Source organism: Schistocerca nitens, chromosome 7, assembly GCF_023898315.1.
Source record: "Schistocerca nitens isolate TAMUIC-IGC-003100 chromosome 7, iqSchNite1.1, whole genome shotgun sequence".
Taxonomy (NCBI): domain Eukaryota; kingdom Metazoa; phylum Arthropoda; class Insecta; order Orthoptera; family Acrididae; genus Schistocerca; species Schistocerca nitens.
In genome coordinates, this window is record NC_064620.1 from 191,290,670 (window position 1) to 191,310,021 (window position 19,352).

General features: G+C 40.3%; 1 protein-coding gene across 1 annotated transcript in view; it reads right to left on the bottom strand.

Moving 5' to 3' along the window:
* Positions 1–344: 344 nt before the first annotated feature.
* LOC126195070 (thyrostimulin alpha-2 subunit) overlaps positions 345–19,352 on the bottom strand; it is a 341,050-nt gene continuing 322,042 nt past the window's right edge. The window contains exons 3-4 of the mRNA XM_049933520.1: positions 10,011–10,186; positions 345–1,403 (exon numbers count right to left, since the gene is read on the bottom strand). Coding sequence (XP_049789477.1) covers positions 1,311–1,403; positions 10,011–10,186 — 269 coding nt within the window. The 3' untranslated portion in view covers positions 345–1,310. The remainder of the gene's footprint in view (positions 1,404–10,010; positions 10,187–19,352) is intronic.

The following is a 19,352-nucleotide window of genomic DNA, read 5'->3' on the forward strand; positions in this document are numbered from 1 at the left end:
TGTGTGTGTGTGTGTGTGTGTGTGTGTGTGTGTGTATCCTGATCCTACCCTTAGAACTGCAGCAAGCCATTCTCATTTGCGATTAAAAGTGCAGTGAATAGGTAAAACGTGATCAGCTGACACCCTGTCCTTATGAGAGGCAAAGAGTTATAAGAACAGTCATAAAAATCGGGACGTGAAAGTAAGTTTTAACAATGAATGTTTTTCTTCAAAATTATGCATTAGTATGTAAGCTATTATAATAATTTATTTACATTTTTGATACATACTGTACATCAGTACTGTTCATTAACAATTGACTAGAACAATCAAGATACAATCAAGTCATGTTTACATGCCGACGTCATCTAGAACACTATTGGTCAATCTTAATATGAACGATAAATTTTTAAGAAAATACATTTCAAGATAAAAGCGTTTCTTAATCAGATAGATATATTGCATAACCTTGTACTCGAGCGCTCGAGATTATAGATGAGAAATAACATTTGGTACAAGGCTTAAACAATACAATCTTTGTTTGAAGAGACGAAGTGTTGTTACTCCTCAGTATCGTTCCGTGGTGTCAAGTGGAAACTGGCACCAAGATATGGCGATGTGTTAGAAAGGAGATAAATTCATGGGAACAGAAAAATATTAGACACAGTATCGTTTCATCTTTTGTTGAGAAGACAAAAATCTGCATCATTGCACATTTTATTAGGTCTCAAGCATACTTAAATTAAGATACAGTGTTCTGTTACATTGGAACACAATCCCTGAGAAGTTAAAATAATGAGGCATTGCAAAGCTACGTTAGTTCTAATTGTTACTTGGTATTACATTATATGATTCACTGGAAGATCAGTTGGAGCTATTCTACGGAAATAATACAACACGCAAAAATTTTCTTGACGCCTCCAAGTCTTGTTAGAACAAAAAGGTCGTCTTCAGATTAGAGAATAAGTAATTTCTACAGAATGGCACAGTACTATGTATTATTATGGTTTACTATTTCTTAATTGTGAAACAGTCTACTATTGTACTCAGATAGATTAATTGAAAATGATGACGTGAGAAGATTATAAACAGTCCTATCGAAGTTAATTTACGATATAACAATAGTGAACAGAATTTAACTGAAATAATGGTTACAGCAACCAGTAAAATCTTTCTACTTTATAAACTATCGTTGAACTAATGTCGTCTTGAGGAATAAATTTGGTAACTATTGACGCAATTAAATCAGTCGCCAGCTGGGAGTAACTGTGGATTCTGGTGACTGGGAGACGCCAAGAACCGCTGGTAGCGATGCGGGAGAGCCTACGTCATTAATCCTTCTTGCAGTGGTAGCACTGGCAGCTCTTCGCCGACTTGAACACCAAATCTCGGGGCCCGTCGAGACACATCACACGGACCTCCACCTGAAACACAGTGCATTACCGTCCATAGCGAAACATTGAGCCGAAATGGTAAAACAAGGATGTCTGCTCATATAAGTATGAGGAAACAGCAGCAGCTAATGGTTGTGGCAAACGTGTCCATTCTCCTGAAATGGTGGGATATGTTAAATCACAGTTTTGTTCTGCTCCATTTCATTTTTTTTTTCTCATCAGGTGAAGGGATGGTGCTGCAACATCTACGTCCGATGTGGTACACGAAATAAACTTTGGTAGGTGGAGGGAGAGGAACAATCGTTTGGCGTTCCTGATGTCACCGATACAGCACAATTCTTGCTGACAGATATATTTTTAAGTACAACGACCATAGCCATATTTTAAATATCACAACAGGTACAGGTTTCGGAAGTCAGTCGCCTATCAGATCGTTAGTTAATAGGTCATGAGCCAAATACCAATTGTATTCGGCATAGAAATACTAGAGGCTTTACAGATATATGCATAAAAATGTGCCTGCAAGGAAGTGGTGGCGAACAGAAAAAACATCAACTGATATGCAAAAAAAAAAAAATCAAATACAAAAATAAAATGCATGTCCGAAGGAACACTGCGACGTTCTTCTTAACAACACTGGCACTCAATATTGTACACTACTGGCCATTAAAATTGCTACACCACGAAGATGACGTGCTACAGACGCGAAATTTAACCGACAGGAAGAACATGCTGTGATATGCAAATGATTAGCTTTTCAGAGCATTCACACAAGGTTGGCGCCGGTGGCGACACCTACAACGTCCTGACATGAGGACAGTTTCCAACCGATTTCTCATACACAAACAGCAGTTGACCTGCGTTGCCTGGTGAAACGTTGTTGTGATGCCTCGTGTAAGGAGGATAAATGCGTACCATCACGTTTCCGACTTTGATAAAGGCCGGACTGTAGCCTAACGCTATTGCTGTTTATCGTATCGCGACATAGCTGCTCGCGTTGGTTGAGATCCAATGACTGTTTGCAGAATAAGGAATCGGTGGGTTCAGGAGGGTAATACGGAACGCCGTGCTAGATCCCAATGAACTCGTATCACTAGCAGTCGAGATGACAGGCATCTTATCCGCAAAGCTGTAACGGATCGTGCAGCAACGTCTCGATACCTGAGTCAAGAAATGGGGACGTTTGCAAACAACAACCATCTGCACGAACAGTTCGACGACGTTTGCAGCAGCATGGACTATCAGCTCTGCGACCATGGCCGCGGTTATCCTTGACGCTGCATCACAGACAGGAGTACCTGCGATGGTGTACTCAACGACGAACCTGGGTGCACGAATGGCAAAACGTCATTTTTTCGTATGCCTCCTGGCTCTGTTTACAGCATCATGATGGTCGCATCCGTGTTTGGCGACATCGCGGTATACGCACATTGGAAGCGTGTATTCGTCATCGCCGTACTGGCGTATCACCCGGCGTGATGGTATGGGGTGCCATTTGTTACACGTGCCGGTCACCTCTTGTTCGCATTAACGGCACATTGAACAGTGGACGTTACATTTCAGATGTGTTACGACCCGTGGCTCTACCCTTCATTCGATCCCTGCGAAACCGTATATTTGCAGGATAATGCACCACCGCATGTTGCAGGTCCTGTACGGGCCTTTCTGGATACAGGAAATGTTCGACTGCTGCCCTGGCCAGCACATTCTCCAGATCCCTCACCAATTGAAAACGTCTGGTCAATGGTGGCCGAGCAACTGGCTCGTCACAATACGCCAGTCACTACTCTTGATGAACTGTGGTATCGTGTTGAAGCTGCATGGGCAGCTGTACCTGTACACGCCATCCAAGCTCTGTTTGACTCAATGCCCAGGCGTATCAAGGCCGTTATTATGGTCAGAGGTGGTTGTTCTGGGTACTGATTTCTCAGGATCTATGCACCCAAATTGCGTGAAAATGTAATCACATGTCGGGTTTCATCCCCGGTCCGGCACTAATTTTCACTGTCGTCATTCCCTTATACTACTGACCGATCTTCGTGTTCGCGACTACAAATACATTTCATGCAAAAAAATATTAAGGAAACTGACAGAATACGCTAACGTAATTCATTCAGTAGTGTATTGAATATAAAGTCTAGGGAAGCTAAAGTTAAATGCATGCAGCGAAAAGGACTCATAGGGTTACAGGGAAGCAAAATAAATCTAGAAGAATTGCAAAAACGTAAGCAACAATATTAAAAGCGCAGAAGCGACTCCAGCGTTAAAAGGAGAGGAAAAAGCAGATGAGTAGAAAGAATGCAGTGAAGGATTCTACGAGGGAGAGGAATTGAGTGCTGATCTGACAGGAGAAGCAATGGATGATAGGGGATCCAGTATTAGTGTCAGAGACTGACAGAGCTTTGGAAGACTTTCAGTCATAATAGGCACAAGGGATATCACATATTCGGGCTGAATTTGGAAAGTCGTTAAGAAAAAACTGACAACGAAAAGATTCTTCCCACACAGACCATCGGATAGGAAGAGAAAAATATTTATCGTCTTTCCCAAGAAAGGATATCCTTAAATTTTTACTACTTATAGCCACACTTTTGTTAATTTTTTTCAAAGTACTAATCTTTTTTTTTTGGGTCGGGGGGGCTTAAATGTCAGGCATCAAACTCATGGGACAATATGAGGAGGCAGAGGTACAATGACAATATTTTTCTATCTCACTTGCATCCGAGATAAATGCCTACGGATTATAATCAAAGTAATCGGATGTAACTGGTCAGAATGTAACTGAAGAAAATTTCAACGCCTAATCGTGGCCATCATCCTCATCACCTAACTCTCCAACACGTTCTCGACCTAATATGCAATCTCAAGCGCCATAGGCCCTACCTTAGTTTCCCCAAATTGGTAGATGAGAAAAAGAAACGTCTAGGAAGTCTAAATTTACTTTTTGTTAGTTCAGATGCAGCTCACATCCGATGATTATTTTCTCCAATTTCCAGACTTTCTGCCAGACCCATTTTAATGATTCACATATTAATTCGCGTATATTCCATGAGAGAGTTTCTTCGATTTACGTTTCAGTGGCTTTTCAGACTGTGTATTACGTGACATCTGAACATCGTGTGACACTAAGTGTGAAGGTATGTTTTGTGTCTCTCTGCACTGTTTAGTAGGTTATCTCATAAATTCAGCAAACCATAAATTGCCATAACAAAAAATTGCAGCTATTTAAAAAGCGTTAGAAGAGCTGCGTGTACAATTTTGTTCCACAAGGCATCACGACCCTTTTATAGGATTCATCGACATAGAAACGCGTTCAACAACGTAAAATGTCTAAAATTGTCTAAAAATGGGTACAAGCAAAGACAATTTTGGTTGCCGCAAGATCTTCTCATGTAATTTCAATCACCAACTTTGTCCCAAGAGCGTGAAAAGGAAGGCAAGATTTAAGAGTTCGTTTTTCCGCTCCCTCTGCCTGGCACAGAATTGTGAATAGCGAAGTAATCATATAGCTGTAGATGCAGATGTAGAACACTGATTCTCAACCTTTTTGAGACAGTTTCCCCTAAACGGGACCTTATAGAAACAAGTACCCCAATCAGTGTTTAGTATTTAACTAAAGTTGAGAGTTGAAAAATGACTAGACGCAGTTATTCATAAAACAGCAAGAGAAAACGTCATTGCAAATACACAAAGATAGCAAAACTCGTTTGGTACAAAATACAATCCAGCCACAGCTCAGGACAATCCACTTTCAGCAATAATAACATGGTTTACTAATTTAGACCTGTGGACTATTTCCGCCCAGGACTCACACAGTGTAAATCAAAGAGAAAAAGTAAAAGAAACAGCCCACTGGGGATGCTGCAGTTGTAGTGAAAGATGTCTGGATAGTAAAACAAAACAATTGTATGCTAACAACATGGCGAACCCTTCTTTAATTCATTATTATTGGAAAAAAGGTTTGAACGTCCAATTTTTAGAATTACAGAAAAATACACATTTTGTTAACGTTCTACGAATAATATTTAAATGTTTTTGTAAGTCTTGTTTTAAACCAAGAAATAATGAAAGTCACTGATATGGTTTGTATTGTTTATTTTTAACAATCTTTTTTATACTTGGTTTGGTCTCGGCTAGGGCACATAGTAAATCGTGTTCCACTTTCAGTCGGTTCCTTGCTTTTGTTTTCATTGACATCATAGTCGCAAATCCACTTTCACACCTATAAGTTGCGTCTAATGGAATCAATATCGTCAATGCTTTTTCTGATAATAATGGATACTCGTCACCTAGTTTTCTCCAAAATGTTGCCATTTCTGTTTGGGAGAAATCTATTTCCAGTGTTGTTTACACATAGTCCAAGAAATTTTGCTTTGGCTTGAATTTCACTCTCTGAAAATATTCCTTTATTCACTGGAAACGATCTTAAAACCCATGAATTTACTTGTCGATTCTCCAGTTCAGGAAAATAGCTACTTATAGAAATTATTACTGATGATAAGTGCTGACTTATTTCATTTGTGAACGAACACATTTCACTGTTGGCATCAAGCATTACTGTCAGTTCTGGGAACACCGAAGTGTCTTTAACTTCAGCCCTGCGTCGATAAAGCTCCAACCTCCGAAGGAAATTGGCAGCTTCATCTTTTTCTGTCGAAACATTCACCATATTTCCTTGAAAGCAGAGAATAAGCGTACTGGTTTCCGCAAAGAAATCCTCAAGATACGCCACTTTGGAAATAAATATACCATCTGTTATTTTGGCATCTAAGTCTTTCTCCTTTTCTGTCCCCGACCTTTCCAGAAACAAAGCAATTTGCGGTCGAAGCTTCAGTACTCTAAGCAACACCTTGCAACGTGACAGCCATTGAGCTTCTCTGTGGAACAAGAGCACGAGTTTCGCTCCAACCTTTTCACAACTCTTTGAGAACTGGTGCACTACCTCAAATATGTTTCACAATCTTTACTACCTCAGTGAATTTTCTTCTTTGTCTTGGGCCTTTGTCCCACGTCAATGTGGGGTTGGCCCTGTGACTGTGGATTTGGCGATGTTAGCGTTGGAGGATGCCCTTCCTGTCGCCACCCTGTACCCCACAGGATGGAATTAGTATACCCCAGCTGTCTGCATCTAGTGTAAGCCATGAAATAGTGCGAACGTTTTCAAATGCCTGCGAGTCGTGTAACTGAAGCGGGATATGAGGACCAGCGCGGTATTCACCTAGTGCGATGTGGAAAACAGCCTAAAAACCACATCCAAGCTGGCCAGCACACCGGGCCTCGCCGTTAATCCGCTGGCGCGCCTACCCGAGTTCAGGAAGACGCGCATTAGCGCTCTCGGCTAACCTGCCAGGTGTCACTGCCTGAACGAACACACTTAAAAAATCAGGTGGAATCCTTTTCACTGCCAAAGCATAGTGATGTATATTGAAGTGGCTGAATGTTGCACTTGGAACGACTTCTTTCACCAAACTGTGGAATCCACAGCGAGCACTCAACACGGAAGGTGCTTTTTCTGTACATACACCCAATAACTTCGATCATTGCAACTCATTTCCTTCAACAAAACTGTTTAGTGATAGAAATACATCCTCGCCGCGTGTAGTAGTGTCCAATGATTCCGAGAACAAATATTCTTGTTTTATGCCATCATCTTTTATGCATCGAACATAGAGAAGCTGCTGGGAACAAGATGCAACGTCAGTCTATTCATATAACTGCAGTGCAAAAAAAAAAAAATTACTTGATCTTATTTCAGTGAGTACTGTACCCAAAATATCCAGACTGATGTTCTCGAGACGACTTCTAATGGTGTTCTTCGAAAGAGATATCTTGTTTATTTTTTCTACATGCTGATCTAGAACTAACTACATCGCATCTATTAAGTAAGGCTTGATGTGATCCTTTCCTATTGTGTGCGGTTTCTTGTTTTGAGCGATTCGAAGAATGATTCATTATTAAACTTCAAGACCAACTTCTATTGAACGAAGATAGTAGTTTGATGAATCCATTCCTAACGTTCTTAGTTCAGCTTCTTTGCGTTTAAAGAATTCAATGTCTTTTCCAGCGAACTCTGCATGACTTCTTTCAGAGTTGTCTTTTAATTTGATGGGTTTCTTACTCTCTGCTGTTAGCACTTTACTGCACAAAACACACTGGGACTTTTCGTTATCTTCAACATCTATCATCGTAAAAGACAACTGCACAAAAGCTCCTTTGTACGATCTTCTTCTATCAAGGTGACATGGATCCTGGAAGAAGGAAAAGTTACTACACTGCCGGCACTTAAGAGAAAGAAGCACACCATAATGCATTTTTGGAAAGAATGGTCACGAAAATGTAGCATTAACAGTAAAGAACAAAATGCAATGAGTTCTGGTTTGCGTGTATTTGCAAGTGAATTCATTTTTATTTTGCCATAGACGTTTCGCCCAATTTATTGCGAAGCACCTTTAGTATTCGTAAGTATATACATAGTTACGTACTGATCCTGCCATTTATTCAGCTGCACTTGGATGTAATCTCAGAATCATCACTATAGTGTTGCTATACTTTGTTCATCGTAATTTTAACGTGGGTGTCAGCATTACTTTGTTCACGGTAAGTTTAACACGAATGTTAACATTGCTGTATGTAAGTAAAGTAAAGCTACATCAATCTGAAGACTGTTTTCAACACCACAGTGTATTACCACGCATGGTCCTGTTGGTGCGTCCTTGCCTTCCTCCGACTTCTGAACTGACTTACCCAGCCTGTTATAGACGGAACCACTGTCTAAATTAGATTCAGACCCACGGTGCAACTTAGAATTATGCACATCAATAAACATTGTCAGAGGGGAAAGAAGTAATAAGTAAGAGATAAAATCCAAACACTGACCAATGATCGAACTTGAGACTTTTGGATTTGTAGTTTACCACTAACCTCTCTGAATTAACCGACAGAGAAAAGAGAAGATCTGTCCAGAACAGCAGCACAATGTTTACGTCTGGGAAAGAGACGGAGAGAATAAAAGCGTACATTGCAGTAATCTTAAGCCTAGTACACTATGAGACGCAAAGCTGCGACTCAGTGTCAGAAGGCTGCTTCTGGACGGCAACTCATATGAATTCGTGGCATTACATCTAGAATCCAGCGCCTGCAGAACAGTATTTCCCAGGAATTTTGCCTTCCACTCCAAATGACATTCTCAGACATACCTAAAAAGTGGAGGATGGGATGAGATCCAGAATTTACTTGCGGATGACTACAAAAATTTTCTAAAGGCTTGCAGAGATGGTTGGGGGACGCATTTCGGAAAAAAAAGAGGCAACATTTTCAGACTTACAATTTCGGCCTCCCTGGGATCAGCAGTCGCCCTCCGCACTTGTAATTCACTGCATATTCTTCGGACAGCAGGAAATGAGTTCCATAACTTCGAAGAATCGTAATAATTATGACCAATAATCAAAACATAGCCATTTCATTATTAGACTACGATATGAGACTGAGATGCAAAAGCATCAAATAATTTTACCGAAAAATTTCCCTGCAATAGTTTGACAACGATTACATAGCGAAAAAACATGCGTATCCAGAATCTTTCTGTTTTTTTTTTAATTATATGTATTTTTTTTAAAGCGGCGCAGCAGATGAGTCAACTTTCAGCTTTGTGTTTTCCTTCAATAAAATCTAGACGCGTACACGATTCTTTGCGTGACAGCGTGAAAACGTCTGTTACAAAGAACTGTGGCAATGAGTTTGAAGAGGTTCACTTGTTTCCCCCTGCTCCATCACCCGCAGCAGCTACGCACTCCTCGCTTCCACGTGTCACCTCATTGCTCAGTTACTAATACTAAAAATTAATTAAGTTATCATAGTGTTCAGTATTAACTTTCATCAAGCGGATCGCTGTGAAACGTCTCCACTAGAGCTTTAGAAAAGGAATTAATCTCCGTTCCGAAAGGTTGTAGAAACGACTTTTTTTTTAATTCGTTAAAAATGTCAACAATTTCTTACTCTTAAAAGTTATTTTCATAAAGTAATTACTACGATGGTAAGAACGGTTTTTTCGCTATATATCTGAAAACTTAATAAAATAATAAATACTTTTTAAGAGCTACAACTTTCTAATTTAACATTTTTCGATCGGACCTACAATTATTTGCTTATCTTTGCGGAATTGTTTGGCCATTTTCGCCACCTTGGATCGAATTTCACGAAAAAGAAATAATTCCAAATTTAATTTCCTATACATGCATTTTTTTTGTTTTTTCTTTTTTTTTGTTTTCGGGCAATATTTTCTTGGAAATTTAGCCGTGGGCCGTCACACGATACTAGAACTAAATACCATCGGGGTGGGGCACCTGCATTAGCGTGCCTATCCGACGGACTGGTCACCATAAACAGTATCGCGTGCTGTCATGCTATGAGGCACTGCGGAGAGGTTTCGATATTAATCAAGGGCATTGGCCCAAAGTCTGGTACTGGCGACGAAAGTTTCTTCCACCACCAGGTATCAAAGTGGTTACGACAGACTCAAGCGCTACAGCGACTTCGGCCATGCCATCGTAGCTGGAAAAGGATTTGGGGGAGGGGGGGCGGAGAGGTTTACATTGCTCCGTGTATGCAGACACCACCTGAGCCAGCGGCCGGACTTACGTCTTCCGTCTCCATGATGTTGCAGCACTGCCCGATGCTGGTGATGGCCTGGTGCGGGTTGACGCGCAGCGTGTTGAGCGCCGACGGCACGGACCACGACTCGCAGAAGCCGCGGCACGCGTTCGTCGTGATGGGGAACTCGATGCAGTCCGGGATGCTGATCTTCCGCGTGTGTCCTGCAACACGAGCAGGCGGCCGTCACAAAGGTGTGAGCAGCCCGGCCAGCGGCGGTTACCTCACTTCGTGCAAACAGACTATTATTCTATAGAATCCTTGTAATACTCAAGCCGCTGACACTGGTATCTAGTACCTAACAAGACACGTTTACACGTTTGATCTGCGCAGTAATAACTGAAACCACAGACAATAAAAATAATGTTACTGCTATCAGATTAAGAAAAAAAAGTGCAGCATTCGAAGTTCAGAATATATTAGCAAAATGAAACAGATATCTCCGTCTTGCAAAATATTTATGGTTTTCAGAGGAAGGGACTACATCAGATTAAAACATCAAAACTGGAAATCAAGTTGACAACTTAAAAAAATTAAGAAAGAGTTCAATTAATGACGAAGTTGTTACGGCCCCAGCAGAAGCTCGTATCGGGATTCCTAACAACTGTGCCGGTACTTTTCTAGGGCAGTTTAGAGAAATCGGGGGAAACCGGCATCAGTAAGACCAGACGGAGATTTGAAACAACGTCCCCCTGGATACGAGTCCATAATCGTTGTCACAGTGCCACCTCAGTTGTGTGGATGGGGATGGATAATGTCAATACAAATAGGTATAATTCAGCATCTTACACTTGCAGATCTAGCATCGATAAAGAAGGACATGCCATTTACACAAAAGAAGTGTAAAAATGCAAAACTGTAGAAGTAAGCAAATTTTCTGTCGATCAGCATTTTGAAGGTTGTGCATGTGAACTACACCTAGATAATGTAGTATTGATATTAGTGACAGTGCAAGATCCCCATTAGGAGATTGGAAGCTACTCATAAAAATGTTTGACTCTCTATTATGCTGTCTGTCGGACAAAAACAGGAAGTTATTAATACAGTGTAAACTTTCTAAGCAATTCTGATAGGAAAGGTAACCTATAAGTGTTATTAATGACTTGTAACTTAGAATAAGTGATCAATTTCCCTACACATATAGCTCAAGACAGTAGCACTCTAAGAGGTAATGTATCTGTACAGCAAGACAATGTAAAACTAACACGTTCTTCCCCTGTGATAAACGTATTATCAGACCATGATGCACAATTGATTAACTTACAAAATGTACAGGGTGTACAGTTCAGACACCATTAAGTGAAAGTGTAAGGTTGCTCAACCTGATGCCTATAGAGAAAATCAGAGAAAGTTTAAGAAATATTAACTGGGGAGATGTATAAAATGAGTCAAATTCTAACGATAAATTCAACATATTTCTTGATAAATTTATATCCCTTTTTGAACAATGTTGCCCAAAGAAATTACTAAATGTAACACCAAATAGTTCTGGGTTTCAGAGAAATCTTGAATTACTACAGTTATTAAAGTGTCTTCAGAAAGAAAAAGAAACTGTATGAGTCATAAAGAATTAGTAAAGACCCAGAAGTAGTTTTACATTGTAAAAATTATAGTAACATACTGAAAAAAGTTGTCAGAAGATCACGAAACATGTATGTTAGAGATGAAATTAACAACTAGGGCAATAAAATCAAATCAGTATGGTATGTGGTTAGAAGGGAGACAGGAAAAGTAACCATTGGGATAGTTAGTATTACTATTAAAGAGAATGAGACCATCTTAATCAACAGTACACACGTAGCTATTTAACAACCAACTCATAAGTGTACATGAAAAAATTGGTGAGAATAGTTTTTAAAAAAAAGCCAGCAGTACATGGAAGAGTCAATCTTGAGAAATTTTAGTTAGACTAATTTTCACTTAATAACCTCTTGTGAAATAAAGAAAATCATTAACTCTTTGAAAAATAAATGTCCTGTTGGAATAGATGTCATCTCTAACAACATATTAAAACGATGGGGGGCAGTTACGTAATTAATCACTAACTCAAGATTCTTTCCCAGACACGTTAAAATATGTGATTATCAAATCTCTCTACAAAATAGGACACAAAATGTCAACGACTACTGTCCAGTATCATTGCTTACAGCATTTTCAAAAATCATTGAGAAAGTAATGTACTCAAAATTTAGCCATCTCAACAGTAATGGGATAGTGAGTAAATCACAGTTTGAATTTCAAAAATGCTGTTCTATTGAGATAGCAATATACAGTTTCACTATTCACACAATAGAGTCTTTAAATAGTAAAATGCCACCAATAGGAATTTTCTGTGACTTGTTCAAAGCATTTGATTGTGTGAACTATGACATTATATTACAGATATTACAATTCTAAGTTATAAAGGGAACAACATGTGAGTGGTTTAAGTCATATCTACAGAACAGGAAGCAAAACGTTTCTTTATATGGTTTACGTGATTACAGGAAGTTTTCCACTTGATCTAACTGGTGTGAAATTACATTAGGTGTTCTGTACTGTTCTATAATGGGTCCCATTGTGTTCTTGGTATATGTGAATGACTTCCCTTCTTGGCTGAAACAAGAAGCTAAACTGACACTATTTGATGATGATACAAGCTTCATTATTAATCCATTAAAAGAAACTCCAATAGAAAATGATACAAATAAAGAAAAGTTTTATTAACTACTTTTCTGCGAATGGGCTTGCCCTGAACTTTGAAAAACCACAGTAATCCAATTTTCTGCTGCAAGGAGTACAGTTCCTTCAATAAATATAACATATCAACAAAAGTCAGTAGCCAGAGTAGAGCATACAAAATTTTTGGGTGTACATGTAGATGCGAATCTTCATTGAAAAATTCTTATTTTGGATCTCCTAAAGCGGCTAGGTTCACCAACTTTTGCAATCAGAATAATTGCCAATTTTGAGGATGCAGAAATTAGTAAGCTAACATACTCTGCACACTTTCACTCTCTGATATCATACGGAATAATATTTTGTGGTAATTCAACACTTAGGCAAAAAAGTATTCACTATTCAAAAGAAAGTGGTTAGAATAAATTGTGGGGCTCGTAGTCCCACATCATGTAGGCATGTGTTTAAAAGGTTAGGAATTTTTACAACAGCCTCACAGTACATTTAGTCAGTAATAAAATCTGTTCTCAATAACATGGACCAGTTTAAAAACAACAGTGACATTCCTGATCATAATACCAAAAGAAAAAAAGACTTACATTATCCTCTACTTAATCTATCGTTGGAAGAGAAAGAGGTAAAATATGCTGCTGTAAAACTTTTCGATAAATTACCAGATGAAATAAAGTATCTGATAGGCAGCAGTAATCGTTTCAAAAATTAATTGAAATCATATCTCCTTGACAACTCCTTCTATACCACAGATGAATTCTTGAATGGGAATAATTAAATTTGTAGGTATAAGATAAGCATTTTGTGCCATTCGAGGGAATGGGGTAGGTAATAACAATTTTAAGCTTGAGGCATGTGTGTATTTCTTATGCACTTGACACGTTCCACATCATAACGGTTACCGTGAGATTAATCAACGGAACACGTAACTAAATAACTAACTACAACTTCAAAATAGAAAAATTCTGTATTTTCATATTACGATGGTCTCCTTAAAGTTGAAAAAGAAACCCGTTACCATAGTGAATCTTCCACTATACATCTACATCCATACGCCGCAAACCATTGTGAAGCGCATGACAGACGATAGCTCCTATCGTACCAATTGTTAGAGCAAATTTCCTTTCCACTCACGAATGAATGATTGCTTAAACTCCTCTGTATGATTTGTAATTAGTCTAATATTGCCATGCAGCGTATGATACCGTATTGATTCGCCGTTTCCTGGCACATGACTCATAACCCTTCCGACGTTTTATTTGTGAGTAATGTGTACTATTCGGAGGTCTAGCCCATCTTACTGTTGCTGTTAACTGCGCATATATCACTGGTTGTAAGCTGTGAGAAACTGATAGGAGTACTGATATCAGTTATAACAGTGCAATGAAGACGCACCACCCCGTTTTCCACCGACGGTGTCACCGTGCCTTATTGTAACATGGATTGGTCGAGGTTGTCCGGTAGCCTGACCTGAGCCCATTGGATTTCTGGCTATGGGAATATTTAAAGACAATGGGGTACGCCCAATCCATCAAATCTGTGCGGATTGAAAGGACAGATTGTTCCAAACTCCAGCAGGTATTGGTTTCTGGACATATCATTGTAGGAACGTTTCTTCTAGTTTTGTGCAATACTACCTCCTCCAGCAATCTCTTCTTCGTCTTCTTGGCCTCATACCATTTACCTACGGGATCAGAATTGTTATATTGCTATCAAACCGTTAGTGACAGATGGTGTCCGAATGTCTTTCCTGAAGCCATATCGTAATGTGTGTATCACATTTCTCTGTATTTAACGTATAAGTCTTGTTGGAATGCGAGAACGTTTTTTAAAAGTTTGCGTAACACGTATATGAGACGAGACATGTATACCAGCCCGGTGTTCACCTTTTTGGGCATGGTAAACAGCCTAAAAACCAGATGCAGGCTGATTGCTGCAGCAAACCTGTCGTTAATCCACGAGGCGTAGCAGGTTCGCTCCCCGAACCCCATATGCGGTGCGTTCAAGTGCGTTCAAGTGCTCTGTTCTCCAGACGGGGCACCTATGATACTTTATTTTAAGCACTATATATAGCGTGCCGGATTCATTTTACAAAAATGCTGCCAATGATGAAAACCTGATATGGGGAGGCATCAGTTTAAAGGAGAGTGCGATGATTCACGTCTGTGTTGGTGGTAGGAGGGATATTCTTGAAGCTCAGAAATACAGATGTGAAGTAACGATGTCAAAAGTGCCTTTTTTCAGTGGTACATTTAATCTGAAATACCCAGTCAGACACCATAATATCCGTCCGTATCCTGCTGCTCTGGTCGATGAATTTCTCCCTGGTGGAGAATTCCGCCGCATGGATTGGCCGAAAAGTTTTCCACGTGCTGTAGAGCTTGGTTCGGGTATATGAAAGAAGCTAGCTGCAGCCTATCCAGCTACACCCGACGCTATTCCAAGCCCTCTTAGAGATGTTTTCCTGAAAAGATTCAACTGTTGACTAGGCTTCTGATTATTTGCGTTCGCTTCCATACGACTCCCACCTGGCGCAGGACTTCCATGATTTTATCCACCCATCACTTTTTGTGTCTGCCAAAAGGACGTGTTCCCTCAGGAATGTCCACCATCACTGCTCTGCGTCTACGGTGCTCAGCTCTGTGATCCACATGTTCCGTTCATCAAAGATTTCTTGCAATCATATTAGGCACACGGTTTTGTTGTGCATCATTTGATGCATTTCCAGGTTCTTTTTGCGTGTACACTCACCCACAACTCACAACGGGCTAAAAATGTAGCTACAGATTTTTCTTTTACATACTAACTGCCTCCTTTTGCTCGCTTTTGTGGTATTCAAGGCCTATGCTATATACAAAGCCTCTGGAGCTATTATTAAATTATATATGCTGAAGAGCGAGTATGATATCATTATTTACTCATAGGGAGTAAATTTCACGTTTGTACCGAGTATATGTAGCATACTCCCTTAAGCTCAAATGGTTCAAATGGCTCTGAGCACTATGGGACTTAACATCTGAGGTCATCAGTCCCCTAGAACTTAGAACTACTGAAACCTAACTGCCCTAAGGACATCACACACATCCATGCACGAGGCAGGATTCGAACCTGCGACCGTAGCGGTCGCGTGGTTGCAGACTGAAGCGCCTAGAACCGCTCGGCCACACCGGCCGGCACTCCCTTAAGCCATTTGAACCTTACCCAGGTTCTAAGTCCTGGATGAATGCCCTGGTAAGCCACGGAAGTTTCAACTTCATTATGACTAGTAAGCCTTATAATTCCACAGAAGTAAAGTAGTAGAAATGATTCCAAAACCGAAAAATGGGGTAGTAATAATTTCAGTCGTGAATTTTGTGTGTCGCAGTAGGCTGTTTGTAGTGGAAACTTGACCATGTAATGCCGCTGTTTGGGGGTTATATAAAAGGAAGATGATCAGCATATTCTTTCCCATCTTTACCGACGGAATTTCGGTCCATCACTATAACACGCAGATCAAGTCTATTCATAATGACCAGGCTTCGGTTCATTTGTAGCGAAACTATGCCCTCACCAATGTTTATTTCTCCGTAAATTAGCAGTTACGCATCGTGTGGCCAATTAGTTAAATATCCAGCCCAGTGCGTTTCGTGGAAGGCGTTCCGCTTCATTGTGTTCAAAGGAAATCAAATATCGGCCATTTTGACAACAGAAAGAGTTTCTGTCTTCTTTCAAAGAAGTAAGGAAATATTCTTGTTTCTGTACAGTTAAATTGCCTCGCGTTCAGTGAAGCAGAAAATTACTGTGTACTGTTAATTGTTACTGTCTACTATAAATTACAAAACATTTGTATGAAGGAAGCAATTTAGTACAATAGCAGACAAGTATATGTGTTGCAGTTCATATTCGATTAATGTCAAAGCAGTACCCGAGTCTAGAAGTGAGTGCGAATAATTTTTTGCTATTGATTTTTGATGTCTTTACTTTCCGGAATACGCAATGCAGAGGTTCCAGTTTTACATGATTCGTGGAAAATGTTTAAGATGCAAGGGCGGTATCACCCTTGTCATAGATCTGATTAAACTTAACGAGACATAAACGACAGTTAAAATTTGTTTTTACGATAGAGAAGCAATGTGAAATAATCCTTACTTTCTAACTGTTGAACAAACGCCCTCCTGCAAGAAGTAAGAGCAACAGTACATGAAAATTGGAAATCTGAAAGTCGAAGGACGTGTGAAATTTAGAAACATAAATTGGTCGAATACTTTTATTCCGGAAAATCAGAAGTGTCAACGGAAAGCACAGTTTGTAAATGAATACAAAGCTGCAATTAACTACCTCTTTCGTTCGGCACTTTTAATATCCTTGTGATTTGAAGAGAGTGAGACATCAACATTACACGATACCAAGGTTAGTCGTAAAATTTCCATTATCATCCCGAAAACTAATATGGACACTATTTCACAGGATAAAATTCTAGGACACTTGGAAGTCTGTCAGAGACAAACTGTGATCTGAGCAGCATGGTGGCATTTCTAGGCTTTAGCGATGGTTTCAAGACACAGGGGAGGCCCATCACAGGCCAGAACATGGTGCGCTAACAGCACTCATTACACAGTACGACTCACACCAGACCCTTAATGCACGGCGAAATCGGATATGTCTCAAAGGTAATTGCCTTCACATCTTCTGTTTCAGAAGTTTTAATTGTCCTACAAACTGTAAACAGGGCGTTCACACGTTTACGGCAAGGTTACCACAGGTTCCTATGCGACGTGTTTCCTGATAGGAATCTCATGATCGCATATAGATATTTAGTTTGTTAATGATAGACACAACTTAAACCTTATTGTTGTTGTTATGGTCTTCAGTCCGGGTACTGGTTTGACGCAGCTCTCCACGCTACTCTATCCTGCACAAGTATCTTCATATCTGAATAATTACTGTAGTCCACACCCATTTTAACCTCTTTACTGTATTCATCCATTAGTCTCCTCTGTTATTTTTACCCCCCGCCCGCAGATCCCTGTAGTACTAAACTGACAATTCCTTAATGGCTAAGTGTCCTGTCAAACGATCCCTTCTTCTAGTCAAGCTACAACACAAATTGTCACAAATTTCTTTCAGTATCTCCTCTTTAGTGAGGCGATCGACCCATCTAACCTTCAGCGTTCTTCTGCAGTACCACATTTCAAAAGCTATTTTCTCCTTACTGCTTACTGTGCAAGTTTCACTTCCATACATCTACATCTACATCCATACTCCGCAAGCCACCTGACGGTGTGTGGCGGAGGGTACCCTGAGTACCTCTATCGGTTCTCCCTTCTATTCCAGTCTCGTATTGTTCGTGGAAAGAAGGATTGTCGGTATGCTTCTGTGTGGGCTCTAATCTCTCTGATTTTATCCTCATGGTCTCTTCGCGAGATATACGTAGGAGGGAGAAATATACTGCTTGACTCTTCGGTGAAGGTATGTTCTCGAAATTTTAACAAAAGCCCGTACCGGGCTACTGAGCGTCTCTCCTGCAGAGTCTTCCACTGGAGTTTATCTACCATCTCCGTAACGCTTTCGCGATTACTAAATGATCCTGTAACGAAGCGCGCTGCTCTCCGTTGGATCTTCTCGATCTCTTCTATCAACCCTATCTGGTACGGATCCCACACTGTTGAGCAGTATTGAAGCAGTGGGCGAACAAGCGTACTGTAACCTACTTCCTTTGTTTTCGGATTGCATTTCCTTAGGATTCTTCCAATGAATCTCAGTCTGGCATCTGCTTTACCGACGATCAACTTTATATGATCATTCCATTTTAAATCACTCCTAATCCCTACTCCCAGATAAATTATGGAATTAACTGCTTCCAGTTGCTGACCTGCTATTTTGTAGCTAAATGATAAGGGAACTATCTATCTATTCGCAGCACATTACACTTGTCTACATTGAGATTCAATTGCCATTCCCTGCACCACGCGTCTATTCGCTGCAGATCCTCCTGCATTTCAGTACAATTTTTCATTGTTACAACCTCTCGATACACCACAGCATCATTTGCAAAAAGCCTGAGTGAACTTCCGATCTCGTCCACAAGGTCATTTATGTATATTGTGAATAGCAACGGTCCTATGACACTTCCCTGCGGCACACCTGAAATCACTCTTACTTCGGAAGACCTCTCTCCATTGAGAATGACATGCTGCGTTCTGTTATCTAGGAACTCTTCAATCCACTCACACAATTGGTCTGATAGTCCATATGCTCTTACTTTGTTCATTAAATGACTGTCGGGAACTGTATCGAACGCCTTCCGGAAGTCAAGAAACACGGCGTCTACCTGTGAACCCGTATCTATGGCTCTCTGAGTCTCGTGGACGAATAGCGCGAGCTGGGTTTCACACGACCGTCTTTTTCGAAACCCATGCTGATTCCTACAGAGTAGATTTCTAGTCTCCAGAAAAGTCATTATACTTGAACATGACACGTGTTCAAAAATTCTACAACTGATAGACGTGAGAGATATAGGTCTATAGTTCTGCACAGCTGTTCGACGTCCCTTCTTGAAAACGGGGATGACCTGTGCCCTTTTCCAATGCTTTGGAACGCTACGCTCTTCTAGAGACCTACGGTACACCGCTGCAAGAAGGGGGGCAAGTTCCTTCGCGTACTCTCTGTAAAATTGAACTG